The sequence below is a fragment of the Gadus morhua genome, chromosome 20 (assembly GCF_902167405.1).
Source record: "Gadus morhua chromosome 20, gadMor3.0, whole genome shotgun sequence".
NCBI classification, from domain to species: Eukaryota; Metazoa; Chordata; class Actinopteri; order Gadiformes; family Gadidae; genus Gadus; species Gadus morhua.
In genome coordinates, this window is record NC_044067.1 from 1581276 (window position 1) to 1600364 (window position 19089).

The window sequence follows — 19089 nt, forward strand, 5'->3', positions numbered from 1 at the left end:
TGATATTTAACAAGGGTTTTGTAGTAGATAGTGGGGGTGGAGATGCAGCAACCACAGGTTGTCTGTTAACTTCCTGTTCGGGTTTCAAACCTGTGTCAGCAGCACAAGAGACACAAACTTGAAAAACAAAAAACGGTACTATTATTCGGATATACAGGGTTCTTCCCGTTCGTCTCGTCCCACCCCTAGTGCTAATAATGTAGTGGGCTGGTCTGGACAGAAAATGCCAGGGCTGAATTTTTCTCCCAGTCCACCCCAGTCTGGGTGTGAGTGTGATTAGCCGTTCTAAAGGTTTTGAAAAATCGGCCCCATATGACATCACTAGTGGGCGTGTCCACCTAGATCTGTGCTGGATAAATTTTTTTAAAGAAATTCTCTGCATTGTGAAGATGTCAAGTGAATATCCGGTCCTAGGTGACTTAAAGCACACTTCTACAATCGACATAGGGCTGCATCATGCATGTTATTTGAAAAAAATCATATTGCGATATTTTGTCTTTCGGCGCTATCGTATTCCAAAATAATTAATAATTCTGACAGACTTGTAGATTAGTCTGGAAAAAGATAACCGTACAAGGTTTTATTTCTTTATTATTTAATATTGCACCTCCAGCGATACGAATATCGCAAATGTGTATCGGTATTTCGATACCAAAATAATATATATTGTGCAGCCCTACTTCTACAAACCAGAAACTCAAACTGAATTATGCTGCCACATAAACAAAGTTAAAGGAGGACTCACCTATGAGTTCAGCAATAGCACTGAAGGGCCCGGTGTGGCTGGTAGAGTTGGCGTGGAGAAACTTTGGACAAAGCTGAAATAGGAACACCCATCAGGATTACAAACTATACATTTTTGTAAATGTTCTGGTGATTTTTGTAATTGTTTTGCGTAGTCAACTCATCTTATAGTTAGCAAGTTAACTTGTTACTTGGGGGATATTTCCTTAGAAGGAAATTACATAACATCAATAAACGTGAATACAACTTTAATGGATTCACTAAGGCGTGAACATGATTTCTGCTAGGGTCAAATCGATTTTCAAATAGAACTGTGGGGAAGACAACTCCCATGATCCCCATTCCTTCAAATGAAACCCCTAGCGCCAAACATTAGATATCATACCTTTAATGACCTCCAAAAATCTGTTAAAACATAAGATCGATTGCTTTAAATTAGATGATTAAACGTATGCATTTCTCTTTAGATTTCACGCCATTCATCTACCCTTGTGTACTCTTCATTGTGATTTAATCAATATTGTTCCATCAGCAGCTCTCTTAGGTAGAAATTGGGTTAGCTATATAGTTAATTCTGTAACTAATAGTAACTCATAGCACGTGATTGACAGCTAGCTTTGGTTTTTGACAGATTCAAATACGTAAAAATAATTCATTCAGCGGCACTCATTTCTAATTACAGAATACGGCTGCGTCCGTAACGTCCCGCTTTCTATTCATTTCTGCGGTGATCGATAGATTTCTCTCCTGTGATTTTGTTAAGATTAGTATTGGCATAATTCTACCAATCGATAATGATTATATGTTAACCTTACCATACTCTTTGGGACCTCGTGTTCCGTCTGTGCAGCTGCCATGTTCCCGCGAACCCGAAGCTCGAGTGCGGAAGTTCGGAACTCAACTAAAGAGAACAAGTTCAAAGAAACCCACACCCAAACCCCCAACACGGCATGAAGGGTAATGGAAGATGTAATGATATGTCTTGTCTATATCATTACTCGGCTTTACTTATCATCTACCAATAGATGGCGCTATTGGTCTTAAGTTTGACAGCCCATCTAGGCAGTAGTTCAAGAGGAAATCAGTTGAACCTGTACATGCATGGTTAAGAGGCATATTGAAAATAGTAACTTACCTAACAGCCATCTGCTCGTCATATTTCATATTCATAAAGATAATTTATTACACAGAAGAAAAAATTAGATGTTAATTTTTGTGTGAATATATTTATTTTATAATACATTATGGACATGCTTATAGCCATAACCCATAAGTCATATTAAAACAATAGCAAAACCCGAATTAAGTCATTGAACTATTGCAGATTTGTATTCTTCTCCATTGCGCAATAATAATTTATAAAATAGTTTTCAGAACAACGAATCATTCAAATAAACAATTATTTCCTAATTAAAAGTAAACAAAGTCTTCCCCAACAGTTGGATGGTATTGCTCATGTCCACATGTCCAAGGTCGGTTTAATTCTCTGGGCATTAAGCTGTACGTCTATTTTTTTCATTTTGGCAAAGTGGTCAATCACTTGACTGGGACTCAAGGGGCAAAGTGCTTCCCTCTCAAGCGATGAAACCTGTCCTGTCCCATCCTGCCCCTCAGCCAAGTGGGGAGCCGGCCCGGCACACGAATGAGTGATTACTTTGGTCCCGTCGTTCTCTCAGCTTGTATTAAGCATTTAACAGCACTGCTTTGACATCGTCGATTAGGAAAACATTCTCCATTCCCTGCATTATCAACCTTAATTAATCCCCTGCCAAACAAAGGAGCTTGTTCAAACTTGAAGGAGAGATTTGACTGGGGAACAGCAGATCCACACTGGGGCACGTGCCCCAGTAAAGGGGTCTAGTGCCCCTTTACTGGGGCACGTGCCCCAGTAAAGGGGTCTAGTGCCCCTGGCATGAGCCGCGTTCACAGCTTATATGGACCGCTCGCAAATGGAGGGCATAGAGGTGATGCGGCCATTGGGCAATCAAGACCACGCAATCAGGACCACGCAAGCCACGCAGTCCATCCCACTGTGGTCCCTGCTGGCCAGCTCCCGCATGGAGGAGAGCATCTGGTCTCTGGTGGCGTCCCGCACCACCTCCACCTGGAAGCCCAGCCAGGTGAACACATGCCTCAGGCTCTCTGCAGGACCAGGGGCGGGCACACACACACACACACACACACGTTCCAGGGATGAATCTTCGCCAATAGATATAGATGTAACTATAACATGATAGTAAAAAAAATGGTAGAACATATGTTATAGTGTATGTATGTACTACTGATCTATCAGTCTATAAATAAGCAGAACCTGGACTAGGACTGACACGATACAGGTAGGGTATCAGTATAGCAGGTGCGTACCTTCATCGATGTGTGTCCCCATCCGATTACTTTGGTTTCAAGGGGAACGGTTGAAGTCAAAGTTGTTGACGATCTAGAAGAAGCCTCTCTCTTGACCCGACATGGGATATGCCGCGAGAACCGTCTGATCCTGGAAACACAAAGCTACACGAGATGAGTCTCATATAACACCAGACGTCAAGCTCGGACTCTTATGTCTTTTTTCTGGGTCTTATTGATCCATATCTGTTTAGCATTGACATCAGGGTCGTATGCGTTGTCTTCGGGAGGATTGAGGTAAATACAACGAAAAACTATTCAAGTCTATGCATAAAACATTTGTATCGTAAAACATTTGTGCTTTTATCAGATGTCAAGTGAATTTCATTGAAAACTTACAACACGCTTTAAAAAAACAGACACTGAAACAAATGCTGTTTCAGTGTCGGTTTATGCTGCAACATAAACCGAAACAGGAGGTCTCACCTATGAGTTCAGCAATAGCACTGAAGGGCCCGCGGTGGCTGGTACAGTTGTTCTGGAGATACTGTATGAAGCTGAAATGGTAACGTCCATTACTGATTACACAACACTGTGGTGATCACACGAAAATGACTACAAGGGAAGGGACATTCATCAGGATCAAATACATTACATCAATATTCATGTTTAACTCTGACAAGCTATAACACATCTGTCTACAACTAAATCTATCCCAACTAGGGATGGGCATAATTAATCGATGCTCGATAATTGATCGTTAAGAAATGCGTCGATCAATTTATATTGTTATCGATCAAAAGGACGTTGTGTTGCATACTGTGAGTCTTGAAGCATTTAATTGAATATCACGATGTGGGAGAAATACCACCCTGCCGACTGGTGGAAAGTGAATTGAAGACGGTTCCCCAGGCTGTCAAAGTTAGCGCGACAATACCTCTGCATCCCCGCAACTTCGGTCCCGTCAGAGCGGGTGTTTTCCGCTGCTGGACTGACAGTTACAAGGCTGCGTTCGCGTCTGACCCCCGAGCATGTTAACATGCTTATATTCCTAAACAAAAATATGTAGGCTGGAGTTACTGTATGCTATGAGACAGTAGGGACAGTCACCACCGTATGTGAGTCGCTCTTTTTTTTCTAAATGTGTTGTCTCTCGCTCCGCTATTCTTTCGGCTTGGTGCCTCTTGGAGTCGTTACATCTTGCCAAAACTGTGATATTTTAGCAACAAGTTCAGCCTTGTATATGTTCAATAAGGTATTGCTTTTAGATAGACTAGTTCATGCAATTGTTGGTAAATGGGTGGCTCATCTTTTTGTTGCGAGCCTTTTCCGCGCGCCGGCTGCAGCCTATAGGCATTATATGTCGGCCTTTTCCCCCCCTTTTTTTCAAAACAGTTATACAGTTTAATGCCCACGTTTAGCCTACTGCCTTTGTTTGATTATTGTTGTCCGATAAGTTGGCTACTTATTGTAATTGGAATAGGCTACAGATTTAGTCTTGTTGAATCGTATCCAAACCTTTAAGAGCGACTGTAGGCGCATTGTTCGGACTTTACGAGCGCCGCATAGGCCTATAACCTATAATGCCTGTATTTATTATTTCAAAACTGTTAAACAGTTGTAGGTCTTCAAGTTAACTGTATTGTATTAATGTTGGCCCATACATTATTGTTGGAATAAAGATTTCATTGATAAAAACATGCTGCATTTTGTATTTTCTACCAACGGGAATTTCAATAGAAAAAAGTTAATGATTAATCGATAGTTGATCGATAACTCTAGCGATGCTCGATCAAGGAAATTTCTTCAAATGCCCATCCCTAATCCCAACTCATATCCAACCAACACGGCCAAACATGAGAAACCCTGATGAATCTACTACACTGATGGACCTCATTCTTACTAACAAACCCAAACTACTCTGCCTGTGCTGTCCTCTCTCTTGATATCAGTGACTACTGCCGAATAGTCTGCATAAGAAATACCAAACCATTTACTAAAGTACAGAAAAAAGAAAATAATAAGGACTTTCTTATATGATTTACAGCAGACTACTGGAATTCCAGGTGACAAGCAGACTTCCAGAAGGCAGATGCAGGATGTCTTTAGTAGTATGGTTAGGAAGGCTATATCTACTATATCTTTTGGAAAACAGTGAAATCTTTGAAAATCAAATCCTCCACTGTGCTTCCACGTCTTAATGCAGCTGTTACGGCATCACTTGTACAACATAAACTTGTCATTCACGACGGGTAAGATTCCACCGTCTTGGAAAACAGTCTAGATAGTTCCCCTGCATAAGGGCGTGATCCCAATTATCTCAATTATAATTGGCCTTTATTAAACTATCCTGTTTATCAAAAATGGGAAAGCCATGGATACCAGATTTCTTTTTTTTTTTTTTCGATCAAAGCATTGGAATTATTGATTGCTGTTGCGATGTAAAGAGAATTTCAACCAATACAACAAATCAAATTCTTTGTGACATGATTGCATAAAATTGCAGTAAAAGCAAGAAAAAACGCAAAAATGCTTGAAAGCATTTTTGAAGCAAAAAATGAAAGCCAAAGCCCGCTCTCATTCAGCCTCGGGAGGTCTGCCCTGTCCGATAGAGGACCAAAGGTCAGGGAGGGCATCTGGAATGAGGCATGCTAGCTTAGCACGTCTCATTCCAGCTGCCATCCCTGACCTGCCAGAACAAATGAAAGATACAACACACAATGTTACTTATAGAAGAAAAAGAACATACACATCTTTATGTAAGGGATAATGCATAGAACGCCGGTCATTATCGAGAAAATAAGCCCCGACAGGGCGAACAGGACACCGACGCACAGCGGAGGTGTCTTGCTTCGCCATGAAGGGGCTTGTTTTACGATAATGACCGGCAAAGTTCTATACATTATCCCGCTTATTACACGGCTACTTGCCAAAACGAAACAATTTATTTACAATGTATTTGTTACCAGTATTCATAGTGTTGATCAGCAGAGATCAACTTAGCTTAGCAACCGACAGCGCTTGGGTTGATGCATATCCCGCTTATTACATTGACAAGTTACCGGACTACGTGCGGAGTGTTACCAAAGGTAAGAAGTCCTTTTGTTTACCTTGACAGCGGTCATTATTCATCCGTTGCAAATGAATTATCCAAAAATAATTGACCGCCGGAAGTTGTGAAGTGCCCATGCAAGTGAACGGAACGTTGAAAAGACCCGTGTAATAATCAACAATAATTTATAGGCTTCATTATTGCAAACTAAAGTTCCCACTCTGTAACTAACAAACAACGAATGTCCAATAAAACGTCTACATTCTGTGGTCTTTTTGAAGGAGTTGGTTGAATCATTCATAACTGCTATTGAAATGTTATACATTGAATCTAAAATAATGTGTTATATCTAGAACAAACCAAAAGTAACATCACCATTTACATAAATATAACCGGAAAGTGTAATAAAACAAATGATTGTTGAATTTTTTTCATGTCTATTTGCTTCTGCTTAAGCTTGGGGGAATATCCAAACTTCGACTCCTCCTTCTTCAGACTCTTCCATGATCTTGGGGCTCCCCGGCGGTGGTGGCTTTCTCCTCCTCCAACTGCTTCACCTAATGAGGAATGTCAAGTTGTTTTATAACAACAAGATGGGTTGAGGTTATTTGTGTAAAACTCTCGAAGGGCTTCAAAGACCTTCCTGCAATCATTCTTCACCAAACATGTATACACAAGACACATTTCATTGCAAACAAATTATTCCCTTAACTCACATTCAAATATTTTACCAAGAGGTACACAGAGAAACTGAGGACTAAGCTGGGCACAAAAAAGTTAAGGAAAGGTGAAACACCAGCCTACTAAATCAAATTAGCATACCTTTAAGAGCAGTTTCTCAATCTCGTTGCTGCTTTTCTCCAATCTACACGTCAAGTCTTCAAGATGCTTTGCATGTTCTTGGTTATGGCGGGAATGGGTCTCCAGTAACGCCTCTTTTTCTCTGCTCAGCTTCTCTGCCTTCTCTCTGGCTGTCTGACAGTCTGCACACTGCTTCTCCAACTCTAGTTGTGCATGGAGCTCCTTGAGACTCTCTTTGAAGGAGTCCCTCTCGTTGGACACAGACTGCAGGAGCTCCATGAACTGGTCTTGCTCTTCCTGGGCCTGGATGATGCTAATCATTCCCTCCTCCATCCCTTGAGCTCCATCGTTAGCCGCTGTGCTGCTGTTCATCTCCTCCTCATCCTTCACTCGTGGTCCTTGCATCTGGATGCTTTTTTCCCTAATCTCCTCCTCCTCCTCCTCATCCTTCAGTCCTGGTCCTTGCATCTGGGTGCTTTTGTCCCTCATCTCCCCCTCATCCTCCTCCTCCTCATCCCTCATCTGGGTGCTTTTGTCCCTCATCTCCTCCTCATCCTCCTCATCCTCATCCCATATCTGGATGCTTTTGTCCCTCATCTCCTCCTCATCCCTCATCTGGGGGATAATGTAGTTTACTGTAGGGTCATTCACATATGAATTCCATGGGCTGGTGAAGGCCACGTAAGCGGAATCCATCGGGTCACTCTCTGTCCTCACTCCAACCGGGTGGAGGGTGGGCTCTGTCGGTGCTGGAGTACTGCTGCCCTCCAATAGGTTGTCGTCAATGTTTAAGTCCTTGTGAGGGACAGGGGTTGGTGGGGTCGTAGAGCTGCTCAGACTCATATCTGTGTCTAAATTTCTCTTGGGACCATCCAGCTTCTGTCTTTTGGATTCGTTTTGTGGAGTCGTAGGCTGCAGCCTCTTCAGTCTGGAGTTCAACAAACAAAAATTAAGATTTTCCAAGACAATAAAGGGAAAAACATGTGGGGGTTAAAGGCAATCATACCTTGAGGGAGAGAATACTTCTGTTCTTACTTGGTGACTGCTGCTAGTGGACACACCAGATGCTAGAGAAAAAATTACAAATGAAATATTAAACCAACTCACAAATATAACAAAGAACAGAAGGTGAAGAAAACATTTAAAAAATAAAGTATGCAACACCCAGATAATACCAAACCACATTTTACCAGAAGCGCCCTCTTTTGGTGTCCGTGTTTTTTTCGGGGTGGAGGTCTTGTTGTCATGATCAAAAGTTTGTATTAGTATTATTAGGACTAATTACATTTGATTCAATTCAATATGTAATTAACTACATGAGTTATAATTTATATCTGTAGAAGTCAGGTAGAACTAGAAACGTCTCCATGCACACCACGCACTGTTTGTCTCAACGCTCTCATCATCACTATTATGATAATGGTAAAAATATAATCAATATTTGAATTATCAGTTATTGTAAAAACAATAGTACATACAGTATAATATGATTTATATCTGAAGACGTTTTATTAACCTTTTCGAATTGTTTTGTCTTTTCTTGTTTCTTTTTGTCCTCCTTCTCCCTGTAAAACATAAACAATTCAATTGTCAGAAACAGCAAGGTCAGTTAATGTCCAGTTTTCAGTATGTGACTAAAATACCACATACAGATGACATAACAATAACCTTTGATTTTCTTCTGACAAAAAACACAAATGTTGAGATTGTTTACCAGGCTAAGTGAAGAAGTAATGTAAAAAATGAAGCCTACTGTATCTTATAGGTCTTCGGGTTTGCGGGCTGCTCAGAATCAGGGTCCTCTTGCTCTTCCATCGTCTCACAGCGCCTGAATGACGGGAGATATGAATGTACAACTACGTATATACATTTTATACTGATGATTGTGTCCCCTCCAGCAAATTGTTGATTCCCAAATTAAATGAAAAGTGCAACAGTTGACTTGCATTTATTGTGGTTGTGGATGCATATGGACTCTTTTCAAGAAAGCCACGTAGATGTCCCATCTATGTTCATCTAGTATTTCAGTAGATGCTTTTATCCAGAGTGACTTACAGTTAATTCGTTGAGATTGGCATTAAGGCATCTTGATGCCCAAAGACCTCTTGGTCAAATCAGCATACATGCAGTGTTTCGACATCAGGGATCAAACCCAGAACCTTGCAGCTCTCTGACCTGAACTGAGGGTCGGGGTTCATGTAGCAGAACCACTCTTCAGGAAGTTTATCGTTGTTAATTCCATCCGGCATCCTCCGCCACTTCTGACACTTATCACACTGGGCCCAGTTCTGATCTGGGCGTTTTCTGTGGAACATTGGTACACAGAACCACTCAACAACGTCCTCATAAGAGCGTCCAGTGACAGTAGACAGCATAAGGATGCTTAGCTTGACAAAACCACAAGTATCACAGTATGAGGCAGCAGTGAATGAATGCAGTTCAAACAGGTCAAATGAGATACATCTAGCTATAACCATTAAAGATCATACAGGCAACTTGGACCATATGATGACGATAAGCGATCTTATCGGGACTTACTCTTCCTCCTCAATGGGTACGTTGTTGCTGCGGTTGCTGTTCTTTCTCTTAAACCGAATTTGTCTCCAGTATTCTTCTAACTTGGTTGCAACATTTCTGATGGTGTTCCTGTAAAACAAACAAAGAAAATGTAAGACTTGTTGGTAAGAGGGACAGTGTAGTGGTTAGGGTTGATTAGAGGATGATTCTGGGATTAAACCCCAATATCAACAGCATACTTCATTGATCTTCAACCAGGGCTGAACTGCAGTGGGTCCCAGAAATGATTTCACATTTCAAGCATTCAAGCATCAAGCTTTTTTTGGTTTGAGTTGCTTGCGTCTCTCCGAGAGTTTATAGTGTCCCACAATTCCGCAGAGCTGGCAGGACATTTTAGTAACAAAACCTGTCTTACCAAACTTGCATATCTTTCAGACCTTTTCTCTGAACTGAACGGACTGAACAGTTTTATGCAAGGACGCAAGCTTCTTCCATGTTTATATCGGTGGAAGAATTAAATTAATCTGCGGTCCTGTCTCCACATCTGACACACACAATTATGGCACATTTAGTGGCACTTGGTGGTGAGTTTTGGGAAGCACTTCTCTGAGGCTGAGTTGTGGTGCAAAGATAAGACCTGGATACAGTTCCCACTCAGAGATAATGTAGCAGATGGATGTAATTTAACAGTGTCAGAGGAAGATGCCCTGATTGAACTATCCACTGACAGTACCTACGGAAACATATAATACAAAGTCTTGATCTCTTGTGAGAAAGACTACCCTCAATTAACATCCAAAGCGATGAGGAGCCTTTTGCCACCATATACTTAAGTGAAAGCAGATTTTCCTCTCTTGCCTACCTTAAAGATCCCATGGCATGAAAATTTCACTTCATGAGGTTTTTCTACCATTAATATAAGTTCCCCTAGCCTGACTATGGTCCCCCAGTAGCTAGAAATGGTAGCTAGATAGTGCCCGAAAAACGATTACTAGGTATCCTGCTCTGCCTTTGAAAAAAAACAAAGCTCAGACGTGCCGATTTGGAAATGTTACCTCCCCTTCTCTGCTTTGCCCGCCCAGAGAATTTGGCCCACCAATGAGACAGTGAGCTACGACTGTTGTACACTTCTTTGTTACTTGGATAACTGTTCTACTGTTGGTGTTATGGCGCATAACACGGTTCTCTGACGTCTGTGGTACTCCACAACGACTCGTAGTGGATGTTATCTCAGCCATGGTTGAGAAGGAATTGGGGGAAAGGAACTTTGGCTTTGACTCCCTGAAGTACATGAGCCACGACATGGAGGAGAAAGGGATTGTCGCCCGTGATTACTCCCACTGGAGCCCCGCTGCCCGCTGCCGCGAGGCACCACCACCTCGGCACTGTCCGCTGCCCGCTTCCAAGACGGTGGTGCCTCGGCAGCGGGGCTCCAGTGGGAGACAATCGCGGGCGACAATCCCTTTCTCCTCCATGTCGCGGTTCAGTGTACTTCAGATTGATGGAAGTGGAAGAACCAGAGACGTCGGAGAACCCAACGCAGTCGTTTGAGATTCATATCGTCTGGAGGTGCACACAGCTTTTGGCCGTGATAATATATATGAGATGGTAAAGATATCTATGTATAATATGATAATATTTAGATATAGAGCTCCAGGACTCCCACCCGAGCACCCGGAGTGTTCTAGAATATTTACAGAACACGGCCAATGGCTGTGTGCGCCTCGCCATTGCGATACAGCCACTGTAAACAGAGCGCATGCCAGCCAGCTCCTCCTAGCTGAGTGTCGATGTGTCCCTGAGCAAAACACTTAACCCTAACTGCTCCAGACGAGCTGGCTGTCGCCTTGCATGGTTGACTCTGCCGTCGGTGTGTCTATGTGTGTATTAACCGATGTAAGTCGCTTTGGATAAAAGCGTCTGCTAAATGCCCTGATTGTAATTGTGTTTTATAAGATATTCTAGAATACTCCGGGAGCTCCGGCTGGAGACGTGGAGCTCTATGTCTAAACTATATAATATAGCATATGGACATCTATAATAACATTATATATATTATCACGGCCCAAAGCTGTTGAAGCCTCTGGATGATATAATGAATAAACGACTGCGTCGGGTTCTCCAACGTCTCTGGTCGTTTCACATCAATCTGAAGTCGTGGTTCAATCTAGTCTTCAGAGAGTCAAAGCCAACACGGGTCTTATTATGCAAACCCGCACCAGCCAGTACCCGCAAATTATATTCCGCACCCGACCAGTCCCGCTACAAATAGATACCAACACCCGACCCGCACCCGAAGGAAAATTAGACACATTAGATGGAACAATGCAGAATTACACAAGTGTTTGGCGTGGTGCTTTAGATTGCTTGCAAAAAAAGCACATCATCCACTGTGGACGGTTTTAGTTGACTCCTCCGCTCCTGAATATCTTATCCAGCACCGGAGAAGTCTCGCTCGCAATCGCAAAACCCGCGTCCGACCCGACCAGCACCGGTATCTGACACTCATTATTTTTCCCCTGTTTCATCCAAACTGTTCGGGTCAACCGTCGGTTACCCGAACCCTTTTAGGACTCTGGCCGAGATAACCTCCACTACGAGTCTTAACGTGTTGTGGAAGTACCTGAGACGTCCGAGAACCTGACGCAATCTTTAATTCATAATATCATCCGGAGGCACACACAGCTTTTGGCCGTGATATTATATATTATATTTATCACACGGCTCTTCTCAATGCTGTGGAACGCTCCGTTCACTTGCATGGGCCTTCATAACTTCCGGCAGTGATTTTCTTTTTTATAATTCACCGTTGCTAAGCATATAATGACCGCTGTCAAGGAAAGTGGATTTTTTGCAGTCTTTCGTATCACTCCGCAAGTACTCCGGTAACTTATCAACCGCGACGCGACGTCGACGTCTTTGGCAGACTATTTCTCTGCTGGTCATCACTACGAATGCCGGTAACAAATTAATTTTAAAAAGACACACCGTGCAAAGTTATTTTTTAGTTTTGGCAAGTAGCCGTGTAATAAGCGGGATAATGTATAGGACGTCGCAGTCATTATTGAAAATAAGCCCTGACAGGGCGAACCGGACAAGCATGCGAAGCGAAGGTGTCTTGCTTCGCCATGAAGGGGCTTATTTTCCCGATAATAACCGGCGTTCTATACATTATCCCTTACATATTATATAGATACCTATATATTATATAATATTATTTAGATATGGAGCTCCGGGAGTCTGGAAGCGGCAACAATCACTTCTCCTCCATGCTGCTGTTCACGCTGGCCTGCAGGGAGTGAACGCTGATTGGCTGTTATGTTACGTCCCTCAGGGAGTAAACACTTATTGGCATTGTGGGGGTTGTCCTCTTCAGTCCACAAGTTCCAAATAGTCACTGTCTGCCTTTTCTCGGTCAAGAAGGCACAAATTTAGAAATTGATGTTACTATTCGACTACATATATGACCCATTTTCAATACAGATTCATGTCTCCACTGTTGAAATTCTCCTTTAAGTTAAGTTCAGCCGAGGCCTTTTTATGAATTTAGCCGTCACTTTTAAAGAAAGAAAATCTATAAAAAAAACGTCAATTGAACGAGTTGTTTAAGGCAACCCCATTACAGATAATGTATAATTATATTGCTTCATGGGAGTGTGCGTGCTATGCGTGTGCACACGTTACTGACAATTAGGCCACATCCTAAAAATAAGATTAACATCAGGCCTAACTTTGGGGTGGGGCGTGGGGGTACGTGCCCAGGGTCTCCCTCAGCCTAGGGGTCCTTGGGCTGAAACAGGTTGAAGAGCCCTGGTCTACATGTTGGCACTCTTGAGCCAGATTCAAACCTTTTCCAGCTACTGAAATAATCTGAAATATTTCACTTGCAAATGTGCATTAATGTTTGTTAGTGTACTAAATTCTGATTTAAAAGTAAAAATTAAGCAGGCAGGGCAAAATAAGGCCGGGCTGATGGTTTAAAACTAGGCACAACCTAAATACAGTATGACAAATGTCGAATACGAATGAATGACTGTGAAATGATGATTTGATCCCGATTACCTCTACAGGCCGTACCTGAAGTTTTCGGTGTACACAAAGTCCTGTTTGTTGTGAGTTGGGTCAAGAAAATCACATTCAATCACACCAATGACTCCGATGCCTCGATTGTTGTTAGCCTGTTAGGAGCACATGCACAAATGTTTAACACAACAAACACCAAAGTAGGGCTGCATGATATATAGTTTTCATATCGAAATCGAGATGTGCGATATTCGTATCGCTAAAAACAGCAAAAAACTATATATTTTTTTTTAATAACAATGACTTATCTACAAGAGAAATCTGTCTGATACAACATAATTTAAGGGTTCTGCATGCACAGCGAACCCCCAATCACTGATCATGTTGACCAGTTTATGATCAGACAACCAAAGCAGTTATAGAACAAAACTTCCAGTCAGTTGTAAGGAATTATTTTGGTAACAGAAAAGAAGACATTGACCAAAAGCAGGTTCTTTGTCGAGAGTGCCTTGCAATTGTTCAACAAAAAGGAAGCACGACTAATTTATTTTCCCATTTAATTCGCCGCCATAATGCTCTGTATAACAAGTGTATAAAGCTAAATATTGCAATTCGTATCGCAGAATATCTATAATCTGAATACGATTTATTTTCCAATATCGTGCACCAAAGTATGAATAATAAGAACTAATAAAGAGGCACATTTTAAAATATCGCACAGTAGCACACACTCACGTCTTTTTGACAGCCGACACGATGATAGGCCTTGATGAGTCGGTTCTTGTGGTACATCATGAGGCCATAATGCTCCTTGCTCTTCGTGTTGTACCCAAAGATGATGGGGATTCTTTTTTTCTAGAACGGGACTTAAGGAACAATTTGGACCAGGAAGTCTGATGCATTTCATGCATAAACAAGCCACGCCCACACACACAGAAGAAGACTGGTGTGAGGAGTCTGATTCTCTGATGCATGTTGTAATGTTGGGTGATACGGTGGCTCAGTGGATAGCACTGGAACCTCACAGCCAGACGGTCCTGGGTTCCATCAGGAGGGTTTCCACTGTTTAACCGGGCTGCTCTGGTTTCCCCCACTCCGTAACACATAACCTCACAACACTAGCTCCTGGCCTTCCTATAACCGAGGCAAGTCAGTGTTAAAACTGGAGTTGGTTCCCAGACGCTACACTGTCTGGCAGCCCACTGATCCTGGGTAGTAAGTAAGACCACTTTTAAAGATTTCTTCTTCTGCAAGAAGAACCTTGAACGTTTATGGACATAAAGGATACGACATAAGAAGGCTTGTAGAAATCTTTTGCGATGTGGGCCAGGCTCTTAGAGATGAGCTGAGTCTTCACCTTCTGTCCTCGAATGTTGATCTGCATACGAGGCTTCATGTAGAGGACGCTGCAGTATGCCTACGTTTAGAATAGATACAAAAACTCAATACAACCTTTCATAGATACAAGTATGCATATCACTTATACAACAGCAAATAAACAATTAAGTTTGATCTAGTCGCTTGTTAGGCATCATAAATATAATAATTGTCTTTATCGGTAAATACGTTTTATTCATTCAGTATTTTCAAAGTGCTTTAGTGCATAGCATTTTACAATGCACACACAAATGTTATCCTTTACATTAACAAAATTAAACCAAAGGGTTTAACTGTGGTCTCACAAATACAGTCATCTTAATATCTTCATTAATTAATGTTGCATCATGACCGTCTGCTCTGTATTCAGTATGTGGGTCTTCCCCCAGAACTACAGGGTGTTTATGTGTACCATGCGGCCAGCTGAGGTCGCTACTACTTACACGCAGCGAGTATTTACTATCAGGGTCTGAAGAGTCCAAGTCATCACAGGGAATACGGATATCGTAGCGGTCCGTGATGAAATCAATCGCTGGCTTCCCTGAAGATGTCCTATGGTGAAAATATGAATAAATAAATAAAGATTGCAGATGCAAATACATGAACCAAGGTTAAATGTCTTTGCAATAGTGTTCATATATAGTCTCGTAAAAATATGCATCAATATTAGACATTAACAAAACAAACTGGATTTAAACCAGGGATGTGGTTTAAATCAGTCGGTAGCACTGGTGCTCTAACACTGTAGAGCACCAGTGCTCAAACAGTTTGTTTGTGGAAATTTGGCAGAGTTGTGGTCACTGCATTAATTCAAAACCACAACCACAATCTGACCGCATGGGTTGCTGCGAGAAAGTTGTGAGGAGGCTACATGATCCACCTCACTGGTTGAACATGCAAAGGTTTGCCTGGTTAACCCTAATTGGGATGTACCAAGTCATCAATCCATCTACGAGTGAGTAGAGCAACCCAATTGTATTGGTTATGCAGAAAGATGGCAGCATCCGATTCTGCATTGTTTTTCAGAGGATAAATGCTCACACAGAGTTGGTTGGTTCATTATCCAATGCCCAGGCTAGATGACCTCATCTAAACGGTAGGCCCGGCCAAGTTCATCAGCACACTTGATTTATGCAAAGGGTATTGGCAGGTCCCCTTAGCAGAAGAAGCAAAGCCTTTAACAGCCTTCAGGACACCGCAAGACAAATGGTAGTTCAGTGAGCTTGATTAAGCGAGCTTGTTCAGAAAAAGGGCATTGGTTTAATTAATTTGAAATAGAACGGGTATTGACATCGGCGCCTGGTAACCAATCGTATGCCTGCCACGACACTCCTCCGCGTCCGCACGCTCTGCGCGCGGTGCATGATCCATGCTGCTCTTTGATCTCATTTGCTTCAGCTTTATGTGACTTTTAAGTGAAAAGGCTATGCTTAAAGTAAACAATATGACCTAATTTGATCCTACAGTGTGGTTACACTGCACATTACAATTTATACTGCAAAATGATAATCTTAAAATAGAAGATATACTGTGTCTCTAGCATCAAACAAAATGCATAAACGGGTAACTAAGTGGTCTCGGAGAGGATTTTTTTCTCATTCATTTGGACTCGGTCTTGACTTGGACTAGAACCTCTTTTGACACGGCCCCGACAAGCAGTGCAATAAAGTAAGACTCCGGATGCCCCCTGGGTCTGGAGAAGAGCCATACAATTCTGCTTCCGATTCGCTTTTGCGGGAGCCAATAACCAAGCTAGCTTTTCCCCCTGGGGGGCTATTGGCTGGTTTAACACACTGACGACAGGGAAGCAATGGCAAGTAGCCAATTGCGTACTGAGTCATTTAAACTAGGCTCATTTATCACGCCTCTTGTGCTGAAGAAAATGACAGCAGCTTCTCCAGACCAATGTGCAATCTACGATTGAGCTTGGTCTGGCAATAGCCAGGCTACTGGTTTTGTGTACACTCCACATCTATATCGGCTGACACTGTACTCTACAATCATGAAGAATGCTGCATGGTTACAAAGTTTCATTCACTTTGCACTTTCCTAGCGAGAAATGCCAGCCTGTTGGACTTTCTATTCTTTGCACCCTTACTAATTTTACATGTTTTTCAAGGCTGCAAATTTAATCAACTTTTGCTGGTCTAGTTTTGAGATGTGGCCGAATTTGAAAAACCAAAACCTTCAGGGATCCAACCGATATCAAGGGACCCTTGAATAGTTAAAAGACTCATACTAACAATTATTAATTCAGCCTATCTTACTGAGTAGGGCTAGGTATCGCCACTGATTTCCTGAAACGATTTGATTCAGATTCACAAGGTCAAGATTAGATTTTATTTTGATTTGATTCAATATCGATTCGGTTAGTGATATTTCAGTTGCAATACCAATTTTTCTTGGATATGAAATAGATTATCATAGAACTAATGCTGTATATTGTACAATGAACCCTCTAACCTGGTGCATTATTAAAAATATTAATGTTTGTATTAAAAATCGGTCAGAAGTACCAGAGACGTCGGAGAACCCAACACCGTCATCTATGTGTTCAAAATATCATCTGAGGCGCACACAGCTTTTACCCATGGCATTATAAATTATATCATATTTTATCGATATTATAGAGCTCCGGGAATCTGCAACACTTTCTCCTTAGTGTTGCTGTGATAGGCTGTCGCGACAAGCGAAGTGTTTGCGTGAGTAAAATCACACAGAATCGGCATCAACTAAGTCGTTTGCGCTGCACCATTCATCAATTTGTGTATTTGCCTCTCTTTGAATTACAGGACTCAATAGGTCTATTTTAGCCTCAAACATTCTAAAACATTATTTTGTGGCTGTCCCGACCATAGACTGTTTAATGTCCTGGCACGGCAGTGTTCTGTTAGCTTAAAGCAATAATACAAATTGGTCCTTCAGATAAGCCTGGTAACCATGGGGATGAACCCAGACCTGCGGAGGTTCCAGATGATGATCCGGGTCCCGGTGCTGGAGCAGGATGACTCGATAGCTCGGAGCTCAGTGAGCAGCTCTTCCTCAGTGTTGAAGGGTGAGTGGTCCAGTATGTCCCTCAGACTGGCCTGGTGCTCCTCCATCACACTGAGTAGTCACTTGGGTCAAGGAAGTTCTTATTAGGCTTGACAGATGTAACCGATATTCTCCTCTCCTTGGACTGAGAATACCCCCTTAACATCTGTGTCATAGCAGGAAAACCAGATCCAAGTTTAACAATATCATGTTGGAGAGCCACTGCAAGGTTAGGTTCAGATACTTCTTTAGCTTTGTCTATACTGGTGCCCAAGGATATTATATATGCAGCATATGGAACCAAAAATACGATTTTGCCTTAAACCCACCCCTCCCACAATTTTATCGAAACTAAAACAAACTAAAATCCCAGCCCTAGCCAAGGAACTAAATATGGCTTGATTAACATTTCCACTGTAATTTACTTCATGTAACAGTGATCCAAAACACACGAGAGCAATGACCAGGAACACAGTGTAGACCCATTTGACATGCTTAAAAGGATATAGTGTTTTGCTTCCGGTTTCTTAATGCTTATGATGGGAACATTGATCTCCTCGGCTCCAGTCCTCTCCAGGTAAGTCTGTGACAGCATGCCAACGCACAGGTCATTCTTTGATTTGGATAAAACAATGACATCCTGACCCAGATGCATTGAGCCAGACTTGAAACCGTTGCCATAAATTCCAATGGGATCTTTGCCGTTCACAACTTTTTTGTTGCTGTATCCAAAACTGTAAGGGAAAAGTGAAAATATATTCATGCATTTACCACTAAACTCATGACAGGGTCATGAATAACTCAATTCCCTGATTATGTGATATTATAAATAATCATCAATATTGTAAATAATCACCTGAGCATCCGATGCATCGACTTATAGTTTAGTCCGTTTCCGTTGTCCATGAATGTTAGACATTCTATGTCTTTGATCTGGGTCTTATCGATCCATATCTGTTTGGCATTGACATCAGTGTCGTATGCGTTGTCTACAGGAAGGATTAGGGACAATATTAAAAAACGCTTCAAATCAATCTCTGTACAAACATAAAACAGCTGCTATATTGTAATTAGGTGAATATATTATACCACCAGGTGTGAGTGTGATTAGCCGTTCTAAAGGTTTCGAAAAAATCGGCCCCATATAACATCACTAGTGGGCGTGTCCACCTAGATCTGTACTGGATAGATTTTTTGAA

General features: G+C 41.9%; 1 protein-coding gene across 10 annotated transcripts in view; it reads right to left on the bottom strand.

The window, feature by feature from the left end:
* LOC115533109 (MORC family CW-type zinc finger protein 3) overlaps nucleotides 1–19089 on the bottom strand; it is a 113556-nt gene that overhangs the window by 89954 nt on the left and 4513 nt on the right. For 2 of the 10 annotated variants that reach the window (XM_030343370.1, XM_030343365.1), the window contains exons 3-15: nucleotides 18747–18879; nucleotides 18398–18624; nucleotides 17816–17966; nucleotides 15301–15409; nucleotides 14769–14897; nucleotides 14216–14335; nucleotides 13535–13635; nucleotides 9479–9586; nucleotides 9116–9244; nucleotides 8694–8768; nucleotides 8457–8505; nucleotides 8131–8176; nucleotides 7947–8007 (exon numbers count right to left, since the gene is read on the bottom strand). In XM_030343370.1, coding sequence (XP_030199230.1) covers nucleotides 7947–8007; nucleotides 8131–8176; nucleotides 8457–8505; nucleotides 8694–8768; nucleotides 9116–9244; nucleotides 9479–9586; nucleotides 13535–13635; nucleotides 14216–14335; nucleotides 14769–14897; nucleotides 15301–15409; nucleotides 17816–17966; nucleotides 18398–18624; nucleotides 18747–18879 — 1438 coding nt within the window. Of the gene's footprint in view, nucleotides 1–745; nucleotides 819–1129; nucleotides 1150–1559; nucleotides 1707–3573; nucleotides 4063–6307; nucleotides 6697–6961; nucleotides 7869–7946; nucleotides 8008–8130; nucleotides 8177–8456; nucleotides 8506–8693; nucleotides 8769–9115; nucleotides 9245–9478; nucleotides 9587–13534; nucleotides 13636–14215; nucleotides 14336–14768; nucleotides 14898–15300; nucleotides 15410–17815; nucleotides 17967–18397; nucleotides 18625–18746; nucleotides 18880–19089 lie in introns of those variants that run through there. The other 8 variants (XM_030343364.1, XM_030343363.1, XM_030343366.1 and 5 more) reach the window with 8 other exon arrangements.